At 40.6% G+C, this 25,803-nt stretch overlaps 1 protein-coding gene across 1 annotated transcript in view; it reads left to right on the top strand.

Annotated features, from left to right (window-relative positions):
• Positions 1 to 25,498, top strand: part of osbpl6 (oxysterol binding protein-like 6) — a 39,119-nt gene extending 13,621 nt beyond the window's left edge. The window contains exons 3-23 of the mRNA XM_017422744.3: positions 4,999 to 5,121; positions 5,519 to 5,572; positions 5,846 to 5,959; positions 6,040 to 6,210; positions 7,797 to 7,941; positions 8,118 to 8,221; positions 9,105 to 9,197; positions 10,647 to 10,818; positions 12,607 to 12,737; positions 15,052 to 15,159; positions 15,576 to 15,707; positions 16,512 to 16,599; positions 17,540 to 17,793; positions 18,122 to 18,259; positions 19,174 to 19,237; positions 19,433 to 19,511; positions 20,090 to 20,234; positions 20,335 to 20,479; positions 20,591 to 20,717; positions 20,998 to 21,120; positions 22,419 to 25,498. Coding sequence (XP_017278233.1) covers positions 4,999 to 5,121; positions 5,519 to 5,572; positions 5,846 to 5,959; positions 6,040 to 6,210; positions 7,797 to 7,941; positions 8,118 to 8,221; positions 9,105 to 9,197; positions 10,647 to 10,818; positions 12,607 to 12,737; positions 15,052 to 15,159; positions 15,576 to 15,707; positions 16,512 to 16,599; positions 17,540 to 17,793; positions 18,122 to 18,259; positions 19,174 to 19,237; positions 19,433 to 19,511; positions 20,090 to 20,234; positions 20,335 to 20,479; positions 20,591 to 20,717; positions 20,998 to 21,120; positions 22,419 to 22,530 — 2,622 coding nt within the window. The 3' untranslated portion in view covers positions 22,531 to 25,498. The remainder of the gene's footprint in view (positions 1 to 4,998; positions 5,122 to 5,518; positions 5,573 to 5,845; positions 5,960 to 6,039; positions 6,211 to 7,796; positions 7,942 to 8,117; positions 8,222 to 9,104; positions 9,198 to 10,646; positions 10,819 to 12,606; positions 12,738 to 15,051; positions 15,160 to 15,575; positions 15,708 to 16,511; positions 16,600 to 17,539; positions 17,794 to 18,121; positions 18,260 to 19,173; positions 19,238 to 19,432; positions 19,512 to 20,089; positions 20,235 to 20,334; positions 20,480 to 20,590; positions 20,718 to 20,997; positions 21,121 to 22,418) is intronic.
• The last annotated feature ends 305 nt before the right edge of the window (positions 25,499 to 25,803 follow it).

Raw genomic sequence — 25,803 nt, forward strand, 5'->3', positions numbered from 1 at the left:
TGCTCCTGATAAAATGTAATAAAACAAATTATTACATTTATTACATCCAGCGAGCAATCATAGGGAACAGGTTTGTTAGTAATATATACCAAAAACATTAATGTGATTGGTTGTTGTGCAGCGTTTGTTAATGGTCCGGAGTTCAGTTTTAGCCCGTGGTTTACCCCACATTACATTTTATTGCATGAGCTGTCGGAGGACCGGAGTGATCGTGAGTGCTTGTGGTAGATTGGGCTCCTCAGCGGGGTGTGTCTTAATGCATGTGGTGTGTTACTGCAGGACTGATGCCCTCCGCAGACGCCTTCCTCTCTCGACAAGTCAAAAACTATTCAACTATAACATAACGCACCTCCGAGTCGGGGCATTTCTCTGCTACGGACTCTGACTGAGAAGCAGTCGAGCATTTCTTTTAAAAAAATACAAGACTGAGTGATTGTCTTGAGTTTATGAACTTCTCATCCCTGTCGGAGTTAGGTTACATAAAGTTTTTACATTTACACTGCATAAAAAAGCAACCAGTTTCCCCCATATTTTGATGTGAGCTTGTGTGAAGCTACATAACTAAAGTGTGGAAAGAATGTTTTTTTTTTTCTCTACTGTTCCTAACATAAAAAATAGGGACATTTCCAGCCGATAAAAGTGTCGGTCAGTTTTATTGACACTGTGCACGCCGTGTAAAGTTATACCTGCACTTTTGTTGGATATTAACCTTTATTATAGCATTACAGGTTGAGTGTTATGTGCAGGGAACAGAATCAATCTTCCTCTGGACAGCAAACAATAAAAAAAAAAACGACCGTTGCAGGCTTGGCCTGGCCTTGGTTTTTGTGAACAGCGGCACTGCATTTTGTTTTTTGGGGGAAGCCGTAATGGGATCTTGCCCTCATTTTTAAATCAATACGTGTCACTTTACACTTTGCTGATGAATCTCGTTCACACTCGAGCCCCTTGTGAAATCAATTAAAAGCACCACCTGCAGTAAGCACAGTTTCACACAAACACTTTATGGGTTTTGGGGCAAATTAATGACTCTAAATGAAGCTGCAGTTATCAGTTTTTTTTGGTTAGAAGTCATTATTTACCCCAAAGTAGTTGGAGATTTTAGCATCACATTTTGTTCAAATCCGTACATTTAATAAATACGTACTTCTTTTTTTACTTCATCTGGCTTTAAATAATCACTGATGTAATTGTTAGATAATTTGAGATTGGGTGTTTGTTTTTAATGAACAATTTTTTCAGACATTTTGCCCTAAATCTATATCATAGTCATCGAGTTGCACTTTAAACTTCTTTTTTTATATAGTTTGTTTGCAGATAATATTGCCTTATTGTTTCCACTAGAAAAAATAGAGTATTAAAATCAAGGTAGAAAATTTATCCTAAAAATGCGGCACTTTGTCACTCCAGCTGCTCACTTGTATGGTATAAGCACCTTAAAAGTTGGTATTTTTTTATTTATTTAATACTTTCTTACTATTCTACATGGTAACACCTGTGGCCAAATGCAAATCAACACTTAACCTAAATGTCATGTTTTCAGGCTGTGGGAAGAAGCAGGAGTTAACAGAGTTACACAGAAATGGTGGAAAAGTCTTGAGATGAAAGCAACAGTGCTGATGTGTGACCACTCTGACATGCATTTTATTTGCCGACATTGTAAAGGAATAATTACATGCCCATTTATTAGAGAGGTAACTTTAAAGATTTAAAATCAAACAAAGGTTTACAGTTTTACAGTTGTTTTTTATTCCCTGAAAAGTTTCCCTCAGGATAGAGAAATGAAGCTGAGAAGTGACACATTTAGCCTTTATGTTCCTGTAGCTGAATTTGTAGTGTTTGCTCGGCGCACAGGTCTGTGCTGCTCTTGGGGTGTTAACTTCCCATCATGTGGCAGCCCACCCTCGTACTCTGAGCTTTGCTGCTGAACCCGGCCAAACACCGCAGAGAAATCCACCCTCGAAGCAATTGTTTTTGTGGTTAGCGGCTGCTCAGATGTCGTCTTCCTGCCATGGTTGTGGCGGATGGGATGAAAAATAATTTGAAGTTTTTCTATCAGGCGTTATGGTACCATTGCTCAACATTAAGGAGAGCGTGAACTGCTTCATATGCTGCATTTTCAATTATTCATCAAGCAGTTTATGGAGACGACAGCCACCTAACCACGGTGACCTTTTAATCACAATTAACACATAAAGTAAAGTAAAATGCGTTCGGACTTGACATTTTTGTAATATCAGAAAGCCACCAACTTTTTTCCCAGCTCCCTGTCTTCATCTCGACTCTCTGTAGTCCACTTACGTAAATATCATTCCTTTACAAGATAATCTGTTTAACTAGCCGTTTTAAAGCCACTATGTTGTCGCCACTCGTAATTTTTTTTTTTATCACTTAAAGATCTCTGTTGGCTGTGATGTTAAACGCAAAAATAAAATCTTTCTAATCTTCTCCATTAGACTGTTGACCAAGAGAAATAAACCATCAACACAGTTACTGAGAATACAGACTGGTTTGTCATTAACCTTCTAAATGCTGAAGCTCAATGAGATGCTGGATATTTTTTTTAATACAGTTTAATGCAATTGTGTAAAGATTATATTTATCCTATAGTCTAGTGGGGATTTTTCCCAATACAACTAGCTGATAAACTGGTTATTTTGGGGGAAACAACCTCATTATCAAACTATAACAAGATATATAGAATAATTTAGTATTAGGAGTGCAGGATTAGGTGAAATTATTGTGGTTTATGGCTGTTGTTGTCCTAAACCGGATGTTGAGGTAGATTTTTGTGGGGTGTTTTTTTTTTGTTCATTTTAAAGATCGTTATTAATTTAAGCACTTTGAACTTCCCGTTGGATGTTTCATATATAAACCTAATTGACCGTATTTCAAAGGGCATGTGCTGGGTATGTGTGAGCGGAGAAGAAAATGAGCGATAGACTCCACTTGTGCATCGGTGTCTCTGCCAGAGACAGATGTGACAAAACGGTCATCAGAAGTGGGCTGTTTCCCTGATATTAATAGTGCTGATTTAGCCTAAGGCGTCCCCGAAGACGGTTTGTCCTTTTCTCTGCTCAGGGAGACCTTAACTGTAATAGTTTGATTCATTGCATCAAAGGTGTGCCGTGCCACTTTGGAGGCTGTCACTGCAGGTGGTGAATCCCTGACGGCCTGGCCTATGAAAACAGGCACACCTAGACCACTAGATTAGCACAGACTATGATCACATCTACATACTGTAACTTCTTTAGGCCTAATGAAGTTGTTCAGCTAATTGGAATGCCTACTTTGACAGAGAGATGTAAAAACTTATTGACTATGAATAGAGCAGGCGTGTGTGTGTGACACACTCTGAATCTTGACGTAAAGAAGCAGGCGGCTTCTCATCCACCACAAGATCCTTCATTAAAAAGAAAAAGGGTAAACTTGCCGAGAGGGACCAGCTCATTGAGCTGTAAATTATTCTGCAGCGAGATCAATGAATGTGAGCGGAGTGCAGGAAATCACTTTGGCTCAGTTCAGTTCTCCGGCTGAACTCACAAAAGCAGATTCTCTTAATGTAAGAGTGATTTCCATACAGGTTAGTAGTCGTGAATGTTTTTGGTGTTCAGGTGGAGTCGGTGGCTGTGAATCGTTTTAATGAATTGGATCTTAAAGGGAAAGTATAATGCATTCTCTTATTTTCAGCATAAGCAGGCTTTTTATTCAGCGAGCTATTGATTTATCAGTTTGGACTCCATTGAAAGGCTGTAATCCTGCAGATAGCAGACAGGACGTTTGTCCAAGGCTTTGCTCTCTGGCTGCTGTTTGTTGTTCCGTGTTGGGGAGGGCGCTTCATCCAGCACGGGGCAGCTGCTGTTTGCTAAATGCAGAAGCATCACAGCGTTTATCATTTCACACGAACAACAGCTGAGCTGTATGCCTGAGTTACGTTTTGCTCATGAAGCCGAGCTCCTTCCACGACCCCATTTTCACAAGGCCGCTCAGAGGAGGGTTCGCCCTCGGAGGAGGAACATGACCTCATTACCACACAGATCTGTTCGGCTGCATGTTAGATTAAACAAGCTGTCGTTTTTTTTTTGTTGTTGTTGTTTTTTTTTCTTTTTGTTAAATGCCCTACAAACCAAAGGTAGGTGTCGTCACGCACTCCCAGGGAGCCCTCCTGAAGGTTGTAGCATCTCATCGTGCAGCGAAGAGCCACAGGCTATTGTTTCCTTTGCCAGGGAAGCTTGTGCATGCTAAGTTAATTTTGTTTTAGTGGCCCTGCTGCCACCAGCTCGAGCCCTGAATTAAAAATCTGACCTAATTTAGTGATCCTGATCAAATGCGCTCAATTCAAATTGTATTTTACCTGCTCAGATGAATAATTGTTACAAAGCAGAGCAATTTTACTGTTTTTTTCCCCCTGTTTAAACTTCATGCCTGCTCTTGCATCTTTGACTTTTTTTTTCATGCCATGTTTAAAAACCTCAAAAAAAAGGAACAATAAATCACAGGGTCCTGTATATTTTTTTTCCCAGAGTACATTTGAAGCATCCCGGTTTCAATCCTCAAAAATCCAACGTAAATAAAGTGGATGTTGCTGCTGAGAGGCTGTCAAGGATCATGTCGGGTTCTCTGTTGCTAGACATATTTTTGCTATCAAAACCGTCACCCCGCGTCTTCTCCGGAGGGACGATGATGTCTCACCTTCATGACCCTGCTGGCCCTCCTCTCCTGAGGCATCACTTTGATTTACAGACCCACCAGGAGCTGGAGAAGCACAGTCAGGAAAAAAAGCTAATAAAGTGGAAATGCTGAGAGAGCAGAAGGAACTTTAACGGGGCCGGTTTTCTTTTTTTAACACGTGTAATCGAAGGGTTAAAAGAAATGCTACGTGGGTTCCTGTTGTCTTTTTTCTTTTTGTCACGGCAAGTGTGTGTTTTATATACGAGTCCTGCAGGAGAAGTGAGAGGATTAGCTCTGACACAGCTCTGGATTTTTCTTCCTCTCCAGGAGGCAGACAGCTGGGAAATAATTGAGGGACTGAAAATCGGTCAGAGCAACGTCCAGAGGCCTGACAAGCACGAGGGTTTCATGCTGAAGAAGCGGAAATGGCCCCTGAAGGGCTGGCACAAGGTGGGCTCCACAGGCAGAAAAATTGAGGCACAAAAGCTTTTTGCTGCTGAAAGTACGCTCTCAAACACCAACACTACCCAAATGTTTGCTGTATAATGAAATTCCATAGAGTTTCTGCTTTTTTTCTCCAAGCTTAATGAGTATTTCTCATCAATTTTTAGCATTGGGTAAAGTTTAACTTTCTTCAAGCACATGACTGCCTGTAAAAAGTTCACCTATTGCCAAAAAAACACAACAAGAGTTTATTAAAGCAAATATTTATTTTTAAAAAATCAAATTGTTATTTTAAATGATACAAATTAATTAAAAGGTCCAGTTTCAAAGAGTTCACATTAATCCCATCCTTGTTGATATTTAACCAACACTGTTTTAGTGCTTGTTTTTTTTTTCTCTGCAGCGTTTTTTCGTTCTGGACAATGGTATCCTGAAGTACTCCAAGTCTCCTCTTGATGTAAGTAAAGCTGACTGTAACCGGCGGGCAGAGAGAGGGCTGCCCTGCCCGACCTCTGCTCGGCTCCACAGTGAGTCAGCTGAAACATCTGCAGCCCGGCTCACAGTGCTGCTAAAACTAAACGCTGCCTGACAAAGTAAGAATGGAAGGCATTACTGTCAAGACACAGAGCTAATCCTGCGCCCGCTGGAGGAACGTTTGCCTAAATTTATCTGCATAAATCACTAAATTATTACCATCACAGTCAGATCACTTATTTCTCAACATCCTCAGATTCAAAAGGGGAAACTCCATGGCAGCATCGACGTCGGCCTCTCTGTCATGTCCATCAAAAAGAGGGCTCGTCGCATCGACCTGGACACCGAGGAGCATATCTATCACCTGAAGGTAACTCCCCTGACCGGTCAGGGTTTTAAATCAACCAGCAGAAGCTCAGCGGATGTCCTCATTGTCTGCTTCCTGTTTAGGTCAAGTCTCAAGATATCTTTGACGCCTGGGTGTCAAAGCTGCGTCACCACCGGCTTTATCGACAGAACGAGATCGTACGATCTCCCCGGGAGGCCACCATGAGGGTGTTTCCTCCCTCAGCGGCTTTGGAGTCGCCCCAGCCAGCCCAGAGTGTAGTGAATGAAGCAAAGGTGGGCTCTCCCCCTGTCAGCGAAATGCAGCTATTCCTTTTAAAATGAACAAATGAGGGGAAAACACTTCCAAATAAGTTTTAACATTAGCTCCAGACAGAATTGTATTTTGCTCTGTATAAGTTTAACAAGAATGGTAAAGGTGAAATGATCCTGAAACGATCCATTTGAGAAAAGAGGGACCTTTCAAAACAAGTTGGGCTTGTTTTTTTATGTGATGCACTAAGAAATCTCATCCTTTTTTACACTTGGTTGTTTTGAATAGCTTTTTTTTTGTATTCCTGAGAAAAATATTAAAGTATCAGCTGCAAGTAACAACCACAGTCAGGACAAATTAAACCCCCTAAATGCTAAGAAAATGAGCTTTAATGGTTTTGTTATTGTCTCCTTTTGCATAGAGAACACGGGACAATATTTTCCAAAAGGAATAAAGATCTTTTTGACCCGCGCAGCCTTGCTGCTACAGCTTTTAAAGTAAAGCAGGATTATTTTTAATCTTAGTGTCATTGGATTCTCGCCCAGGGGCAGTTGTCTTTTCTTCATCTCTCCTACCTTTTCTTTTGTAACCTCGTCATGTTTTCCTTTTCTCTGTGCTTTTAGCAGTCCTGTGATTAACATTCAAGAGGGGAGTTTTATGGACAATAAAAAATATTTTTATTAGAAACTGAGAGATTGGATCAGGACAACGTAGGAAGTAAAATTTGTCGAGCACGCACGGTGACGGCAGATGTTATTCTCAGATAAGATGGTGCGCCTGTCATCACACACAGCTGTTGAACGTATGAAAGCAACTGGTTGACAGGCTGATGTAACAATTCGCTCCATGTTTCAGTTATTACCAACATCTTGATATGTCCGCTGGATTATAGGGCTAATTGCTCGACTAATGGATGTGAATCATAGAGAAATATCAGCCTAATGCAGTAAAGCTGATTGGACAGGTAATTGTATCCAAACCATTAGGAGAACAAAAAGGGTTGTTTGTCTCTTTCCAGTTAAGCAGGAAATCTGTTCCCTGTCGGTGTGTTTTGAAGTGTGTGTAAATGCGAGGACGTGGCTTCTCCCGGGAGTGATGCCTCATGCACGAGGAGGCCATTAGAGGTGATCAGTAGGACTTGAGTTCATCATGATGAGCTCTCCCAGAAGATCAGCTTTAAAACAAAACAACTCCAGTCCTCGAGCCAGACTTGATCCGCTGCATCACAGGCTATATGAGCCGAAAACATGACAGCCTTGATTCGTGCACCTGACAGCAGCATCAAGCTGCATGTGAGACTTATGCCTGTAAAACGTCAAAAGAGGGAATATTTTCAAACTATGTTTACTGCATTTGTTATAAATGGATTACAAAGGTTAATTAAGGACACCAAAGATACATTTTGGCTTAAAATATTCATTCAAACCCCAGTGATGTTCTGTACAGAATAGTACAAACAGTGATGTTTTATACCTCAGTTTATGTACTAATTCAGAATATAGCTACTTCAAGGATGTTGGTGTTGATACAGTATCATCAGTGCCTTGTAAAACCCCTAACAAATGTGTAATCCACAGCTCTGACCCTGTCTATTATCACATCACCACAGCAGGCCAAGTCGGGCAGCTCGTCGTGGAAGCCGGCGGCCCCCAGCAGCAGCAGCAGCAGCAGCCTGCCTGCCTCCTACAGCAACGGACAGAGCAAGGTGGTCGCTTGGCTCCAGGAGTCAGAGGAGATGGACAAGTGTGCAGAGGGTAAGTGTAATTTCCCTCCTGATGTCGGGAACAAATCTGATTTTACAAAACGACTGGATTAAATTGAGCCTCCTGCCCCTCGGTAAATCCCTCAGAAGTGGATTGGCGACTGTTTTGTGACGCGTAATGTGTTTGTGAACTCCTGGATGTGATTTTTTTTTTTTTTTTTTTTCCAGAGCTCGCGCGCTGTCAGTCCAACCTCACCGAGCTAAGCCGGTTATTGCAGAGTTTAGAGATTCTACAGAGGACGCAGTCGGCGCCTAACTTCACAGACATGCAGGTAAAATAGATGCGCGCGCACACAGACTGTTTTGTGACGCGTAATGTGTTTGTGAACTCCTGGATGTGATTTTTTTTTTTTTTTTTTTCCAGAGCTCGCGCGCTGTCAGTCCAACCTCACCGAGCTAAGCCGGTTATTGCAGAGTTTAGAGATTCTACAGAGGACGCAGTCGGCGCCTAACTTCACAGACATGCAGGTAAAATAGATGCGCGCGCACACAGACAGATGTGCTTGCAGAAAGTCGCTAACAGAGCAGGGAAGGGACTGGCTTCCAATACACTATTCTCTGCTGAAAGTATGTGTGTTTGTGAGAGAAGATAAGTCAGGTAATGAGGGAGCAGTTTTGGTTTGAGGTGCAGAAATGAGGCTCACCTCAGCAGTTGTCCTCATTTTCTTCAGTTTGATCCCATCCGTGTGGCCTGTGGGTTGTGTCAGATGGTTTAGCAGCTCTGTCAGGGCTGCAGGTCAGCTCCTGCCTGCACAGTAATTTTTCTACAGTAGTACATTTGGTATTGGCCATAAATGCACAAATAGAGTTTTGGAACTACAATGACGTTTTAATTGTGGCTGATATGATGCCAGTATTATAACCAACATCTGTTTGTAGCTTTTTGCTCAGATCTTCTTCCATCATGTTTAGTTTAAATGTACTCAGGACTGATTAGTAGTGCTTATGAATTTCATGATTATTACAGTTTTTGGCTTGAATTCATCTTTATAACTGCACATTTCACTTTTGTTTGCAGCATATTATTTTCAAATAACACGTGGTTTGATGCCATTCCACTGCAATCGACGTGCCGCTAATTTTTTTGCGTTTGTTTGTGACGTGTTTGTCCTGTCTGCCTCCCTGCGCATGTTTTCACCCACGTGCGCCTCAAAGGCCAATTGCGTTGAATTGTCAAAGAAAGAAAAGCGCTTGAACAGAAGATGGAGAACAAAGAGTGTCGGGAAAGACGCAAAATTCCAGCTTCAGGTACCACTTCTCTGTCGATCACCGACACCACTGCACACAAGCACAAGCAGGGTTTGGTTGTTTTTAATGTTTGCACTTCTCAGTAATCGCAAAAAATCCAGATATGATGAAACTATTATTAAAGTCAATGTAGAGCTGCACCTCAAGTCACAAAGAAATGGTTCATTTAGATGTTTCTAAATAATATCTGTGACTTATTTTTTACATATATGCTGTTTTTGTAGCACATAAAGACCCCACCAGTTACTAAGATTATATGTGCACAATTTTCTGTCTTAAACAATATTCCAATTATGGTGATTTAATAAATATAGAATATTTTACTGCTGCAGAACCAGGTGTAATTGGACCCGTTTTTAATTAAAAGGGTGCAAACATCATTTTAATTTAATACGGTGGCTGTGGACACTAGTTAAGGTTACTGAAAAAAGAGCGCTGCCGCAGCAGAAAGGATCAAGAACAAAACTATAACTTGACTTGAGTTAAAGTCAAATAAACACAGAGATCTGGCGAGGGCTGAATGACAGAATAAACACAAAGTTAAGTTAACAATACAGAATTAACTACGCTAAAGAAGAGCTTAACAAAATCTAGATCAACCCAAACAAGACAATAATTCAACAAAACCAAAGATCCAAATCAAAACTAAACGTAGAAATCATGACGTTTCCATCAAAACTCAGAGCAAAGAGAAGGTTGGTTTTCTCCTTCATGGCTTCTTTTTCCAACTTACCTAAACAGTGTGAATAAAACATGAATGTCAACATATTCTCTATATTTTTACTAGATTGTTGCTTACTCCGAATATGACTTTTGTTAGGTTGTAGTAATCAGAAAATGCTGTTTACTTTTAAAGTCTTATTCAGATTAACATTAAAATATTGCAGATGTTTTGGTGTAAGAGGTAGACAGCGTTGCCTTATTGCTTTTATTTGAGAAGCATGTTAGATCACACGTAGACAATCGTAACAGATGTCTTTTTGCTCATTTGTGTGTTTGTTTAGTTCGTATGTCACCATCACTGGTGTCACGGCTTGAACAGTTTTTGCTCATTCACCTTCATGTTGCATGATGTGTTTCTGTGATGGCTGGCTGCACCACCGCTAAACTTTCATTGACCAAAACAAACTAATAATGGGGGAACATTGAAACATTTCTAAAATTTTACCCCGGGATCTATTGGATTCTTGGTAGACTTCAGTTTTACCCTTATGATTGAAAGAGTTTTTTCCAGATTAGCAGCATGTAACTGAATAAGGAAGCAGGTATTTTTAGGTTTTGGAGGGTTTTCCATCAAACTTTAAAACAATATGCACAATGTACACTCGGGGCTATCCAAGGCTCCTTGTTCTCCCGGATAGATCTGACTGTCAGGCACAGAAACCGTTATCATACCTGTGCCTGTCAGGTGTCTGACAGCTGTTTTCCTTGGCTCTGATCTTTCTCCAGGTTCCTCTGTCAGCCAGTATGTCCCCCGTCCGCCTCCACTCATCCAACCCCAACCTGTGTGCCGAGCTGGGGGACTTTCAGCCCCCGGTCTCCTCTCGCTTGACAGACAGCGTGGAGTATGCCAGCGACTACATTAAACTTCAGGAGGAATTCTGCACCATCGCTCAGAAAGGTAAGCACGAACGACTGGCGCTAAATTATTGTGACTCGAGCCCTGAAGTAAGTCCTGCACAGACGTTTCTTGGTTACATTATGGCTTTGTTAAGAAAACAGAAGGGGGGCTAAAAGAGCGCAGGATGGAGAGACAGCTCTGTATGCTCACGTTCATATCTACTGCAATCATTTTAAAACCTCAAATTAAATTGCTTTTGTCTGTGGTAGGAAGTCAGAGCAGAAGTAAACTGTGCACAGAGCAGTGTTCAGCATGCAAACACAGCACAGAAAGCTCCTAAATGACCCTGTAGTTCAAACCAGGGAACTTTAGGTTGTGTGGGAACAGACCTGATCGGCCTCCTCTTTCACAATTTTTCAAAAAACTGACTAAATCTGCTGTGACGCTGTAACATTTCTGTAACATCCTGCTGAGCGATCCTGAAAACTTATCTCTTAAAAATACAGAGCAAGAAACGCAGGCTGTCATGTGACAAGACCCGAGTGACTGCAGAATATTTTGAAGAGCTCCTGGTCAAAGAGGACAAAATGTTATATAATAAAATCATGAAAGAAACTCTCCCTTCAACAGCAGCTCAAAGACCAATGGTTTTGGCCAAGTTTTAATTACCCAGCATGCCACATTGTGCCTGAATACACTGTTGTAGTTAGTGATGCTCCACTGTTTCCTTTCTGAATAAAGTTCAGCTAAGATGAGCTACTTATAAACAGCAGCTCTGCTCATCTTAGTTGTTTTTTTCCCCTCATTTGGCAACTTAAAGCAGCGTTGTCCTTATCTGATCTCACTGATCGAGGTTGTCATCAGGTAAAAGAAATTTCAAATGTTTACCTGCGTCACTTTATTAAACTCTTTATTGTTGCTTATTTCTGTGAAAATTTAAGACCTTTTTTTCTGACTTATTGAGCAATTTAAAGTTATTACCTTGAAATGTTAAATCAAAAAGGAAGGAAGCATCTTTCATGTATCATATATCATATCTATGCAAAACAAAAACTACATTAAACAGCTTTATTTAGAAAAGTGCGACACTTTGACTGATTCTCAACATGTTAAGTGTGTGAGTTGGTCAAGAGCTGCGCTTCATATTGTGTTCAAATGTCCATCACTCCTTCAAAATATTTAATTAGTTATAAAATATAAGTTAGTAGTTAGTTAGTACTCGTAAAAGTAAAATGTCAATTTATTATTATAGTGAAATGTCCTGTCCTCCAATAAAAAAGCCTTCTGCTTCCTTCCTCTACAGTAAATAATGTTTGTGAAATTATTTTATGTCAACAAATGTAAGTCAAACATATCATTAGGACGCTGTAATTCCTGTAATATCAGGTAACGACATGCTCAAATTCAGACCTGATATCACTCAATGACTCCGATGTGAAACAGAAAGTTTCACTGTTAAATTAAGCTGAAACATGTTGATGAATACAGTTGTTCAGCAGTTGTTCATTTTTATTATTGTTTATTTTGGTCAATTTTGGCAAATCAAGTGTATGATTGAATGTAAGGGTGCCCATAATAATAATAAAAATATTTCTCCAGAGCTCCCTTTATATTGCAGCATAATATGTAAGGGAACAAAAAACTATCTTGTCTAATGTTAGCATCGTCAAATTGGTTAAAAGCAGCAAAAAAAAAAAAGTCTCTACTGTTTGAAAAAGATAAAATAAACAGAGCTTCTCTTGGTCTTTTAGGAGAAAAGTTTTTTATCCGAGGATTTTTCCTGAAAAAGGCTTTGTTCTGGTAGAGGGTGACGCTAAGAGGGTTTGTTATTTTTCTCTCTCTTTTCAGTCCATTCGCTGCTGAAATCGGCCTTCAACACTGTGGCCATAGAAAAAGAGAAGATCAAACAGATTCTGTCTGAGCAGGAGCAGTCTGAGCAGTCAGTGCAGATCAACTCTCTCAGGAAGTCTCTGTCAGTGGTAATGTAACCATTTCCCATGATGCCGCTCTCCTCCTGCGGTTCTTAGTTAACCTGATCTGTTTGCTGATGTGTTTGTCCACTTTCATCCTATAAATGCTAATGATTGGGACATTAAAGGGGGGGGGAGTTACTGCTGTAATCTAACCGATGTGTCTTTGAAAATAAGTTACGTTCATGATGACAGACACACGAGCTGCAGTTTATTTAAGGCAGTCACAATTATCCCAGCTGAAATAAAAGCGAAGATGAAAGCAGAAGCAAGCGAGTCATGAAAGCCCAATCATCTTCTCCCGTATTAATTGGTGATGGAGAGAAATGCGCAGTGCAGTTCATTAACCGGGCTCCTAAGGGCTGTCTCTTTCTACATCGCTGATTTAATTGGTCCGTTCCCCTGCTAACTGTTGACATAATTTTCATGAAACATTTCACTTGACGCTTTGTCTTTGTTTTGTTTTTTTCCTTTTTTAATTGGATGTCAGTGTGATGCTGGTGTCTCCAGCTCTAGGTCAGATTTTGCAGAGAAGCTCTGTGGGAGGTTGATAATTATCAGACGGCTCAGGTTGGATGTTCGAATCCTTACAGGTTACAAGCAAGGGATACCCTTTTGTGCTTTTGTTTGTTTTAGGGGTGCTTATCACAGATATGTGCACGGTGCACTGAAAAGATGCTGCTTTTATTTTTTTATTTGCTTAAATCATTCATTGTGTCACAGCTTCTTGCACATATAAATAATCTGCAGAGCTACAGAGCCACACCAAGGGGAGTTCAAGAGTTCAGCAGATCTTTTTTCCTTTTTTTCTGCTTCGCCACACAGCTACGCCACACATTTGCACAATGCTTTTTGTTTTATTTTTTCACGTTTTTTGACATTCCTGTAGAGAGCTTATAAAAAATTGTGTTTTCTTTAAGTTTTTAATCGACTTCAGAGGATAAAAGGTTTGTTATGTGGTTATTTGCAAGTCGTTCAGAGTAGGGTTTTTTCAAATTTTCAAAGTCAAGTGAAAATGGGGAGTTTGAAGCTTTGCGACCACCGTGACTTTTTTATTTTTTGGTTCTTACGCCACACCTGATGAGCCAAATTGTTTTCTAACGGTGCTTTTTCAGTTGTTTTAGACAAAACCTACCACCTGACCCCCTCCAGAAAAAAATAAAATAAAACAACCCAGAGTGTCCCTGCATCTGATTTTTCCATCGTAGTTTATTTTGAAAGGATTTTGAAGTAGATACTATGGTCCCAGTTGTGCTCAGCTTTACTGCCAGAATACTTGATTCCTTTTTCCACATTAATCCATTGGTGAAAACAGTGAAAATGAAAGAATTTAAAGATCTAATAAAGATCTAACAGAATCAGCAGCAGCACCAACTGGGTTGGGGCTTGAATATTCAAAGAAAAATAGCCGCCATATTCAAAAAAGTCGGTTTGCTTAAAAAGGTTGGCCTATCTTGAGTTCAAAGAGCTTCTATCTGAAACAGGTAAGATAGTCTTTCATAACCTCTTCACCAAAAGATAACCTCCATATCTTTAACCTAACCTTCATAACCTTTCCTCAGAGATCTTTTGTTTTAAGCTTTTATTACGCAGCATTAGTGCTATGTGTGCACAGGAACAACATTCTTATTTAGCCACACTGATGCAGGTTTGGGGTGGATCAGTGTGTGCTTTTCAGCTCTGATAGATGTTAAAGAAGTTTGGAAATCTTTAAGCACAAAGCAGAGAAAAAAAAGGTGCTTAAAATTTACATTTTCATACTAAAAGTAACAAAATTTACTGCAGCAATGCACAGTATGAGAAATATAATGTGTTTATTTGGCATTCAGTCATGTGAAACGTCTACATTAATCTTCCTAAATGAATTGATAACGTGCTGATTTGCACATTTGAAGCCCTTTAAACCTTCATTTGTTTGCGTAGCATATCTGGCAGCTAAGTGCTACCTTTTTTAGAAGTAAAACTGCTCCCAGAGCAGGTTAATTATTATTCATTTAGAGGCCCATCTCCAGACACGTGGTTAATTTCAGGTACTGTAGTCGCTCTCTCTTTGAGTCTTTATTTTCAGTGCAAATTTGTGATCCTTGAAATTAAAAATAGTGACCTGAAATACAGCATTTATTTCCTCCCCCTGCAGCCTCTTTAATTGTTTTGACAAATAAAAAAAAAGGCAGAACGAATGAAAATCTAAAATATTTTATAGTTCTGCATTGAGTGCATCAACAATAAACAAAAGAGGCTCTCCATGCTAACAAATCAGAGAAGGTCAAGGGTCAAAATCTTTTTTTTTCTAATTTATTTATTTTTAATTATTGTTTTTCAGGCCCTGTCCCAAAATGCCGAGCTCCGAACTCGCCTCAACCGCATCCACTCTGAATCTGTCCTGACCGAGCAAGTTGTGAGTGTGAACATCATCGCCACGCCTGATGAGGTAGGTCGCTGCTGTCAGTCCGCCTCTGACAGAGCTAATTTCTTCTGCTGATATTGATTAAATCCACATCTTCCAAGGCAGTCCACATCCTCGTAGTGTTTGCTTCCTGCTGTTGTCAGCTGCACCATTGATTACTGTCCTAAAGATGTATTGCCTTTTCGATACACCCTGGCAAGTAAGCTTAAAGGAACATAAGTCCATGCAGAATCTGACGTCAGGGTTAATGGAGAAAATAATGACTAATAGGAAATGAACTCAGCCTTTAGCGTTGATACACGTGCAGTAATATGAACTCTGTGTTGCCCTCTGGTGCTGTTTCTGTTTCTGTTTGCTCCGGTCCGTTCCCATCCCTGAAGCTGTCATCATGTGGAGAAACGGTGAACAAACGCTGTGTTTGCTTGTGTTTTTGCCTGCAGGCCGCGGAACAGATGGGGATCCCTCTGACTCAGCAGGCCTCTAATGAAAGCCGACTCTCCATGTCAGAGTCTGTCTCTGAGTTTTTTGATGCGCAGGAAGTGCTGCTGTCAGCCAGCTCGTCGGAGAATGAGGTATAACGGAAAGGAGCCGAGGCTCGAAGCAAAATGTAGCTGTTTGGGCTGTGGCTGAAGTAAATGAACTGCAGGTTTAAATAACCTGAAGGAGTGCAGGCAGTATTATCTTATAAACTAAGATCAAATCTTTAAAATAAAGATCTCAGATGATCTGTTAGAACTAAGAGTATATGTTGGAAAGGACTTTCAGCTACTACCACACCAAATTTTAGCTCATAATCTTTAGGTTTGACTGAGTTATTGCCATTTTTGTGTTTGCTTAGGTCAGTGGGCTGTGGCGGCCGTCCTGAATTAGGTTGACCCCAAAAGTTAAACAGTTGTAGATGTACGCTGAGTTACATTATCGCTCGACCATTTAGAGCCTCGGTTATAAAACCAAAGGAAAATACTGCTGTTTGTGTGTGGAGCTAGCAGTTACCACCGGCTCCATGCTGTGAATGTCCTCCTCTAAATTTACTTTATAAACATTTTAGCTCCTCGGGCGTGGAATGATCCACAATGCAGGATTATTCTCCCAAGAAACTTTATCAGCTCCCTGCCAGCAGTAGGCAGATGGTTGTGGAGGCTTTTTACGGAAAGTTGCTCAACATGCTCCACTCTGCGGTCACCGCTGACCTCGTTGCATTCAGATGCTGCAGTGTCTCGTGCTGCTGTTTTCTGCAGTGGGACAGATAGTGCTGCAGTCTGTTAGCCGCGGGCGAACTGCAACGACCGTGTAATTGTGCGATGTGAGGCCAACTTGTGCCTCGTGCATTTGATCAGCTTGTGACTCTCTGCGCTCTGTGCCTGTACCTCTCGCAGGGCTCGGATGATGAGTCATATGTCAGCGATGTGAGCGATAACATTTCCGAGGACAACGCCAGCGTGACCGATAACGTCTCCAGACAAAGTAGGTCCGATTGTGCCACATGCATTTACAGCTTCGGTTAAAATCAAAAAAATCTGTAGAAATGAACAAAACGGGGGGATTCCAGCCTCTCCACGAGCCACCCTTTTCTCTGTAATGTCACATCCAAAGATGCTCGCCTGCTCTGACAAACCCATTCATCAGTGTTGCAGAGGCGGTTGACTTTGCAGTGCTGCTGTGCCGAAGGCTTTTCTCGGGCATTATGAAACAGCTGGGTGGAGGGTGGAAGGGGATCTTCCTCTTTTATCTCTGTCACTTCCCACACAGCAGAGGAAAGTTCCCTCTGAAGTTTGGTGGAAATTTTTTTACTTTCTTACATCAAAACTTTAAGGAAGACCTTGAAAAACTAATAATATTTCAACGCAATTTATAAAAAAAGTGTGTTAAGATGAAGAAATGGCATGTTTTGTACATTTCAGTGCAGTTAATGTTGCACATCCGTACTCTACATGTTATTTTTGTCAATTTATTCCCAAACAATCTTAATTTTGCTTCACTGTTCTTGTTTAAAGTCTTGTTTTATTCCATATAACATTTAAATATGTGGCCCTGTTACCTATTGTTATAATTTCATTTTAAAACGTCTGTGTTAACCTTATCATTTGTCTTGTTTTCATTAAAAGCAGTGTTTATGCTCAGTTCTGCTCATTCACTGTAAAAGACCAAAAGCTTGAAGAGTTTCTGCTTTTATTTTCTCCCAAAGCAGTAATGATTGTTTTGTATTTTTATGATCCGCTCATGGAAGCGTTGCAGATTTCCTTCTGTTGCCTTTTCAGATTTTGCATAAATTGTGATTTGCAGATTCTGTTGTGCTGCTAAGCTTGAAGAGGTTCAGAACCTGAATAAGAACAACAATAACCATTATTATCAAATGACCAAATAATTCTAACAATTATGTTTTGGGTTTGGGTTTTTTTTTTAGTGGCCAATGGAGACTTTGCCGGCAGCGCCTTCCGTAACGGCCGTCGCACCTTCCTGCCAGCCCCCTGCCCCGACACCAGCAACATCAACCTGTGGAACATCTTAAGGAACAACATCGGCAAAGACCTGTCCAAAGTGTCCATGCCCGTGGAGCTCAACGAGCCCCTCAACACCCTACAGCGCATGTGCGAAGAGCTGGAGTACAGCGAGCTGCTGGACAAGGCCGCAGAGACCGAGGATCCCTTTGAGCGCATGGTGAAGAAGCCGGCGTCAACAAAGCGCCAAGTTAAATCTAAAGCCCACCTCAGCTGTTTACAGAACAGCTAGAGGAGATCCAGCAATCGCTTATTCTTCAGTTAGATATCTCTGTAGAATCCTGTTATGTTTCTGTGTCCTTCAGCCCAGTTTATTTGCAAACACTAACATAAATAGTGTCTCTGGAAGGCATGTCTCTGAGGTGTTATAATGCTTCCGTGTTGCCTTTGACCTTCGTTCATGTTTTTGTTTGACTTACTAAATGCAGATTATTTTTTAACGAGACAGTTGATTCTCTGCTGATTTGGCTGTTTTCACTTTGTGACAGGTCCTCGTTGCTGCTTTTGCTGTCTCAGGCTACTCGTCCACCTATTACAGAGCAGGAAGTAAGCCATTCAACCCGCTGCTCGGAGAGACTTATGAATGTATTCGGGAAGACAAGGGCTTCTGTTTCTTCTCTGAGCAGGTAAATCCATTCAGCTATAGTTGGTAGAGACGTAAGTGCACTGGATGTTTAGACTCGTAGTGTTTAAGATTGTGACCCATAGATTGTTAAACATCTGCTGGAGGAACAGACATTACTGACATTACTCCTCACAGCCCTGTCAAATGTGTCTCGTTACTCTATTTATGTGCTTTATTTTTGAGATGAATTGTCATTAATTGGGTTCAGATTATTTAAAGTGAGGTTCTTTCAGAAGGTTATGAACAATGAATCTCTTACCTGTTGTAGATAGTTCTTTGAGCGACCTAGTTTTAATTCGGACCAAACTGACGAGGTAACGACTAGTCTGAGCCAAGAAGAAAAGGAAAAATAACATTTCCAGGTTTTTTCTTCCATTTTCTGTTTGAAGAAGTTGTAGCGTCGTTGGTGTGCCAGGTCAAATATATTTCCTTGATACCCTCTAGATGTATAAAACACTGGCATTTATGTAAAAAAAAAAGGGATATTTTTGCTTTTTGGAGTCTTTAAGGTTCAGTCTAGTTCTGGAAACACAATCAATAACTTGCCAAGCAAAGAAAATGTTTTTGCCTATATTGGTCTAAAAGTTTAATTTATATATCCTTCAATTTCACTAATAAAAATCAGGTTTTCATTAACTTATTCTATAGTTGTTTTCTTTTCATTTAAGGACAATGGAGGCTGGTTGGAGATTGTCCAAAGGCCACTTTTGGCCCTCAAGCCGTACGTTGCTCATGTGTAGACTAGCCATTAGCTTGTCAGTCCGGTCAGAAGTAAACTCTATTTCTCTAAACCGCCTTAGAACATTTGAACTATCACTTTAAAAGAAATTTGAAAAACAAATTCTAGCTTCATGTAGCTTCAGTGTGGCGTTGAGACAAATGCAGCTGTTGTTTTTTTTTTATGTTTTCTCAAAGGTGAGCCACCACCCTCCCATCTCCGCCTGCCACTGCGAGTCAAAGAACTTCACCTTCTGGCAAGGTAGATCACCTGACTAATTAATGAGAGGCTTTTCTCATGGGAGCTCCAGCTTAGTGAACATGAGCCAGCGAGGCTCAGTTTAGGCTCCTTTACATCCAGCTGCATTATCGTAGAATAATCTGTTAATGAGGTTTGAGGCAAACTGCATTGTTTGTCTTTATTTCTGATGGGGTTTTTTTTTGTTTTCCTTTCCAGATGTAAGATGGAAAAACAAATTCTGGGGAAAATCGATGGAAATTTTACCCATCGGATCTGTAAATCTCACAATTCCCAGGTAACTTCCGATCCGTTTCTTTCCGTAGGGGTTAAAGCGGCGCATGTTTTGTTCTCGTGGAAGCGGCGTTTAATTATCTCAACCAGCGGGGTCATTGGGTTTATTTTAATTACCAGCCACATTCGGCTGCTTTTTAACGTCGACGTCCAGATTCTAATTATGACTGGAACACATTTTTTTTCGTTTCTGAAAAAAACAAAAAAAACAAGCCGGCTGCAGAGTCATTAAGTCAGCCGCAGCAGTAGCAGCTTATAATATGAAAGCACCAAATCAACACAAAAAGAAATAAATAAGCATATTTCTGTGACAAACCAGTCTGTCGTTACAGATAATTAAACCAAAAATTGATGTTTTTATATTCTGTGATGTTAATGCTTTTTAGCAACTTTATTCACTAATATATCAGAGAAAAAACATGATTGAAATGTTTACTCATGTAGAGTTTTTATAAAAAGGGGGAAAAAATAACTTTTATAGCACAATATGTCTGCTGTAGGTTTAATCCACTCAAAAAAAAATGACCAAAAGAAATGTATGTGTTACTTATTTTCATCTCAATCTGTTTTTGCGTCTTTCAGGTTTGGAGATCACTACGAATGGAACAAAGTCACCACCTGCGTTCACAACATCCTCAGCGGGCGACGGTGGATCGAACATTACGGCGAGATCACCATCAGGAACTTAAAGAGCAGCGTCTGTCTCTGCAAACTCACCTTTGTGAAGGTAAAACAAATACTGGGCCGAGGTGGGATTTAAGCTCCGAAATCTCTTTTTAAAGTCACACGAGTCACGTCCTTCTAGGCTGAGGGTTCTTGTGTTTCAGGGGAACTACTGGAGCTCGAATGTGAACGAGGTTCAGGGATTTGTGATGGATCAAGAGGGGAAAGTGGTCCACAGGCTGTTTGGAAAATGGCACGAGGGTCTTTACTGTGGCGTCCCGCCGTCAGCCAAGTGCGTCTGGAGGCCAGGTGGGCTTTTGATCTTCCCCCTTTCCCGTGGATTTCACTTACCCGTTTTTAACGGCTCACAGGGCAGTTTTACGAGCTAAAACGGAGGGTTTAAATGCCTTTTCCCGCCAGGTTCCATGCCCACAGACTATGAGCTGTACTACGGCTTCACCAGGTTCGCCATCGAACTGAATGAGCTCTGCCCTGAGCTGAAGGACGTCCTGCCGCGTACAGATGCTCGGTTCAGACCCGATCAAAGGTACACTCATTTGTCTGTTAGCAGAACATACCTTGAAACAGTGGACGCATTTTAATAAAACCTGCAGAAGGTAATCATTGGATGAACATCTACAAATGATTAACTTTTGGAGTCAGCCCAATTCAAGATGGCTGCTACAACCAATAGACTTTAGCAGAAATAAAAATGGCTGTAAGTCAATCAGTTTTAAAAGGATTGAGCTAAAATTTGGTGTAGCAGTAAGGGCTAACAAAATTGCACGCACGGCGGTGGTTTAATTCGTGCCGTTTTTCTGGTCCAGACATCTGGAGGAAGGGAACTTGGAGATGGCGTCCTCTGAGAAGCAGCGCATCGAGGACGCGCAGAGGGCCAGGAGGAAGTGGAACGAGGAGAACAACATCAAACACGAACCACGCTTCTTCAAGTGAGAGCAGCGCCCTGAAACAAATCCTCTCATCCAGCTAATATTTACTTTGTTGACTCGAACCGGTGTCGTAGTAGCACCTCTCCTGTGGTACTTAATCTTAAATCCATACAACATTTTATCATGACTGATCACAGCAAACACTTGTTAGACTTGTTCCAAAATGAAAAGCAGGAGTCATCCAATGAATACTCATTCAGAGGAAAACATCTGTCGTTCAGGCGGACGTGTAAAAGATTCAATAAACCGACTGTTGCCTCTGCAGCCCTTTCTTCTCTCGCCGAGGCTGAAATCTTTAATCTGAATCTGAGTGTGTGTAAACGGGAGACAAAAGCTGGTAATTACCAAACGTTACGGTTCGGGGTTGCCATGGTGATCGCCAATTCAACAATCTGTCTCTCACTCCGAATCCACTCAGATTGTGCCTCTACAGCTCGCTCCTGGGGGAAGAAAATTGTAACTTTTTTTGTCGTGGTTTTTGTCACCGTGAGCCGCGGTGGCTTTTTATATTTCTGGTGGGAAAATTGTGGGTATTAGAGGGAGTTTAAACAACAATAAAAGCCTGCTCTTTTTTACGGCTGATGGGGTTATTCCTGCTTTTGACACAAGACGTACAAATTTTCCCCCACATTTTAACAAAAAGCAAGAAAGTTGAGAGTGTTGCAGCAGGGTAAAGTGACCCTTCTCTGAGGAATTGTTCGTCTTGACAATCAATTTGTTTTACTTCAAAGATGGAATCATGTCCATCTGAGGCAAATCTGAACAGTGTTTATATGATGGTCTGGGTCAAAGAGGATTTTGGACAAATAGGAAGCCCCACCAGTAGGAGAAGAAATCTTTAAAGGCAAGAAACGTGTAAGAAGGTTTAGTTTTTACAAAAAAAATGCAGAAAACTTTTTTACCGGATAAAAAAGAAAAATTAACAAGACGCTCAAATTACGAGTTCTAGATCTTTGTGGGTGTAAAGTTAATCTTCACGCCCACACAGTCAATAAAACAAAGTTATCTTTGTCTCTAAAAATGTCATTCTCTAAATCCCCGTTAAAGTGTGGGAAGGTTGTTTTTATTTATGCAGAAGTGACTAAAAACCAGCCAGCTACTCTGGAGTTTTATGCCACCAAAACAAATCAGGATTTTCCTCAATAAATTATCTATTTTTGTCACTTTTATTTGATTTCCTTATCAGGGAGTGCAGCATTTACACAGGAATAAAATCTCTGTACCACCATATTGTTGAAGCCTGGCAGATCAGACGTTCGCAAGCACTTTTTAAATAATTTACTTGTGTGTGCCTCCAGGAAAGCAGTGGATGCCAATCACAGGGAGAGGTGGGTGTCCAACAACATGTACTGGGAGCTCCGGAAGAACCCCGGCTTCATCAACATGGAGGAAATGGTGAGCCTGTGGTAGCACATGGATCTCCACCACCGTCGCTGCAGAGGAGAAAGCCGTAACCTATGCACAGCAGGGTGTTCGCAGAAACACGCTGCATCGTCTGTGTGCATGGAAACAAACAAACAAACAAAAAAATGAACTGCCGAGCTGAGGGATGACCTGAAGCCCCGCGAGCCTGTTGAGGTCTTAAGGAGCTCCCACGAGGCCGTCCGTCCTTGGAAACACCCTGTAGGATCACCTTCATTGTGCTCGTCGAAGCTGGGTCGTCAAGACAACAATCTTCCCGCTCCTGTGTAGATCTCTCCTCGGCTCTTTTGACTTTCGAGTTTGTCCTTGCCTTAAAAAGAAAAAAAAAAAAAAAAAGAAAAAGACCCATCCAAGTCACGGGAACAGGCGACTTTTAGTTTGAAGCCATTTCATTCCTGACAGCTGTTTGGTTAGATTAAATCTATGACGTAGATATTCTACAATACCGTGCATGTTTAGAGAGCAGCTTTCAGTGGCATAATGCCATATTTACTATATCGTCAAATAATGTAGAGAAAAAAAAAAGAAGTATTTTTATAAAAAATATCTTGTGTGAAAAGAGGATTATTTGAATTGGCAGATTTTATTTATTTTTTGCTTTTTAATACTGTTAAATCTGTGAGATAGCAGTACATTCTCCTGGGACACAATTTATTTTAGGGTTCAGTAGAGGATAGTATTTTTAACGAACAGCCATCGTAGACGTGTGGCGTTAAGTAACTCATTTTAACTCTAAAGATATGATAAGACAAATACGTACGCAGTAGATTATGGGCAAACATAAAAGATGTGTTGTCCTCTTTGAATGTGGTGCAGATAAATGTGATTTAGTAAAAAAATAAGGATAAAAAAGATTGTCAAAGATGGAGAAAGAATGTGATGCAGATTGTAAAGCTCACGGAGACACTTTGGGATGTTGGCCTTCATAACTGGACCTATCTTAGAAGAAAAAAAATTGGTACAAATTTAAAAAAAAAGCATTTCAAGACCAAACACTTCCCTGCTGTACATTTAGATACAAATACAGAGCTGCATGGCACAATGAAAGGTATTTAATTAAAGGTACTCATTGCAATTTATTAAGTCAAACACAAAAATGTTGTCCTGAACTCAATCAAATGGTGCAGTTTGAAGGCGTTTACTCTAGTAGTTTTCCAGATGCAATTCTGAAATGTGGGTCCAGACTCTAAGTAAACAAAGCACTTTTATTTGCATATTTTACTCAACAGATCTGAGTATAAATACATATTTATATATCAAAACTCTTAGACTTGTCGATCCCAGACGGCTCCTCCATGGATGTCCTCATCGTTGACATATTTTCAGTCATTTCGGATGATTTTGTAGGTAAACAAACACACACTGTATTTGGCAGCCATTTACAAATGTTGCTTTTGAACATTTTAATTTAAGGACCCTTTAACCATCGATACGAGGAAAGAAATTGTGTTTCGTCATGACTGTTTTTGTTGTTGTAGACTAGTTTTCATGATTGCAATGAGTACTTTTTAAAAAAACAAAAAAAATTTAATTTTCTGTCACAAATGGAGACAAATTCCAAACACGAAGCCCAAAGACAGTTTCTTCAATTTGTCTCCTGGGTTCAACACCCAAAAATGTTTTCATTTATGATACAAAAGAAAAAGCTGGATTTTTCTGGAACCAGCGAATGTTAGGTGTTTGTCTTGGTAAATGAGCTAAAGTTAATTACCAGACTCATGAATTATTGAAGAAATGATTTCAGCACTGAGTGACTCGGTGGGTGTTTGTGCTTAATGAAACACTGGAGACACCTACAGGCTGTGATGTAAAAAGCAGGATGTATATTTAAGCCTTTCTTTGTTTTTGTGGGTTTTTTTACAACCGGACTGATTCACTTAGTGAGAATATTCTACTGTACAAACATTATTGTGTTTGATTCCCCAGAGAGTTTACTGCTATGTTGTTTGCCTCCTGCAGAGTTTTTATATTTATTGCGAAGCAGCTAAGCTTTAAAGTTTTAACTAGTAGTCCCCCCTTTTTTTGAAACCATCCTCAAACCATGGTAGTAGTCATAGTGGACGTTTAAACGGAATCGCTTTGTTCTGAACTGCAGGTTAAGGGCGTATAAATAACCATGTGAAGCGAATCCATCCTGCGTGTGTGCACTGTTCACATGGTACTGTAGATTACAAACCAAAAAGGTAGATCTGCTTTGCACCTGGGTAGTTTTTTTTTGTGTGTTTTTTTTTTCCCCAGATCACAAACCCATCGCTCCAACTCTTCAGCGTCAGTTTCACTCGCTGTGCCTTAAAGCATTTATTAATGCCTCACAAACACACAACTGAAGGGAATCCCACGCCAAGACGAAGGTACGCCATTAAAAGAATAAATGAACCTGCACCCGCACACATCCACTAACGGTTTACCTGTAGACGGAGCTTCTTTGACGACAAGATGAGTTTTATTTCGACTAACATGCTTGCAGAGTTTAAAAAGTTTTTCTTCGCTGCTCTGATCCGGAGCAAACAAAGCACTCCTGCAAAAGCTGATTTCCTTTTTTCCCCACCTCTAGTGATTAATTCAGAGCAGTGTTGTCTGTCTGTGGAGGTCAGGGCAGTGCTTTGCGTAGTGCTTGTATCATAGAGTCAGACTGTAGCGGAAGAGAAAAAAAAAAATTCAAGCTTTCTTCATCTGTCGTTCCACCTGCATGTCAAGACAGCTTAGCTTGCCAATGAATGTTTGTGATGCCTTACAAGAAAAAGGTTGGTTTTTTTTGGTTTTCTCAATTGGACACTTTTTACCCCCCTCTGGACTGAAGTGTATCATGAAGCAGTACGTCAGCTCGGTTTTGTTCGGATCTTATTTCCTAATGGGTACCTTCTAAAGTGCAATTTTAACAGAGTACATATCTTTCCATGAACACTGTACACTGCTGCTACATTAGTGCTTGTTCTAATAAAACCGCAAAACTCAACTGACGAGCTGTGTGTGCTTTATATGTCGGAAAGGAAAAAACTCATAAATGCTTTTCATTTAACCTGACCATGAAAGGGACGCCACAGCTAAACCCGTCTTCAGCAGTTTTTGTTGTGTGAATGAGAAAGGCAAACATGTTTGACCCAAGCTGGCCCAAATCCAGCGCACCAGGGAGGAACAAGACTGGCTTGAATCAGAATCAGCTGGAGTTCTGGTGCTCACATGCACTCACAACTTAAACACTGAGACAGGCTGAAACAGAGCCAACATTTAACTCCAATCTGTCCCATTCACATGGCTAAA

The sequence above is a fragment of the Kryptolebias marmoratus genome, linkage group LG6 (assembly GCF_001649575.2).
Source record: "Kryptolebias marmoratus isolate JLee-2015 linkage group LG6, ASM164957v2, whole genome shotgun sequence".
NCBI lineage: Eukaryota > Metazoa > Chordata > Actinopteri > Cyprinodontiformes > Rivulidae > Kryptolebias > Kryptolebias marmoratus.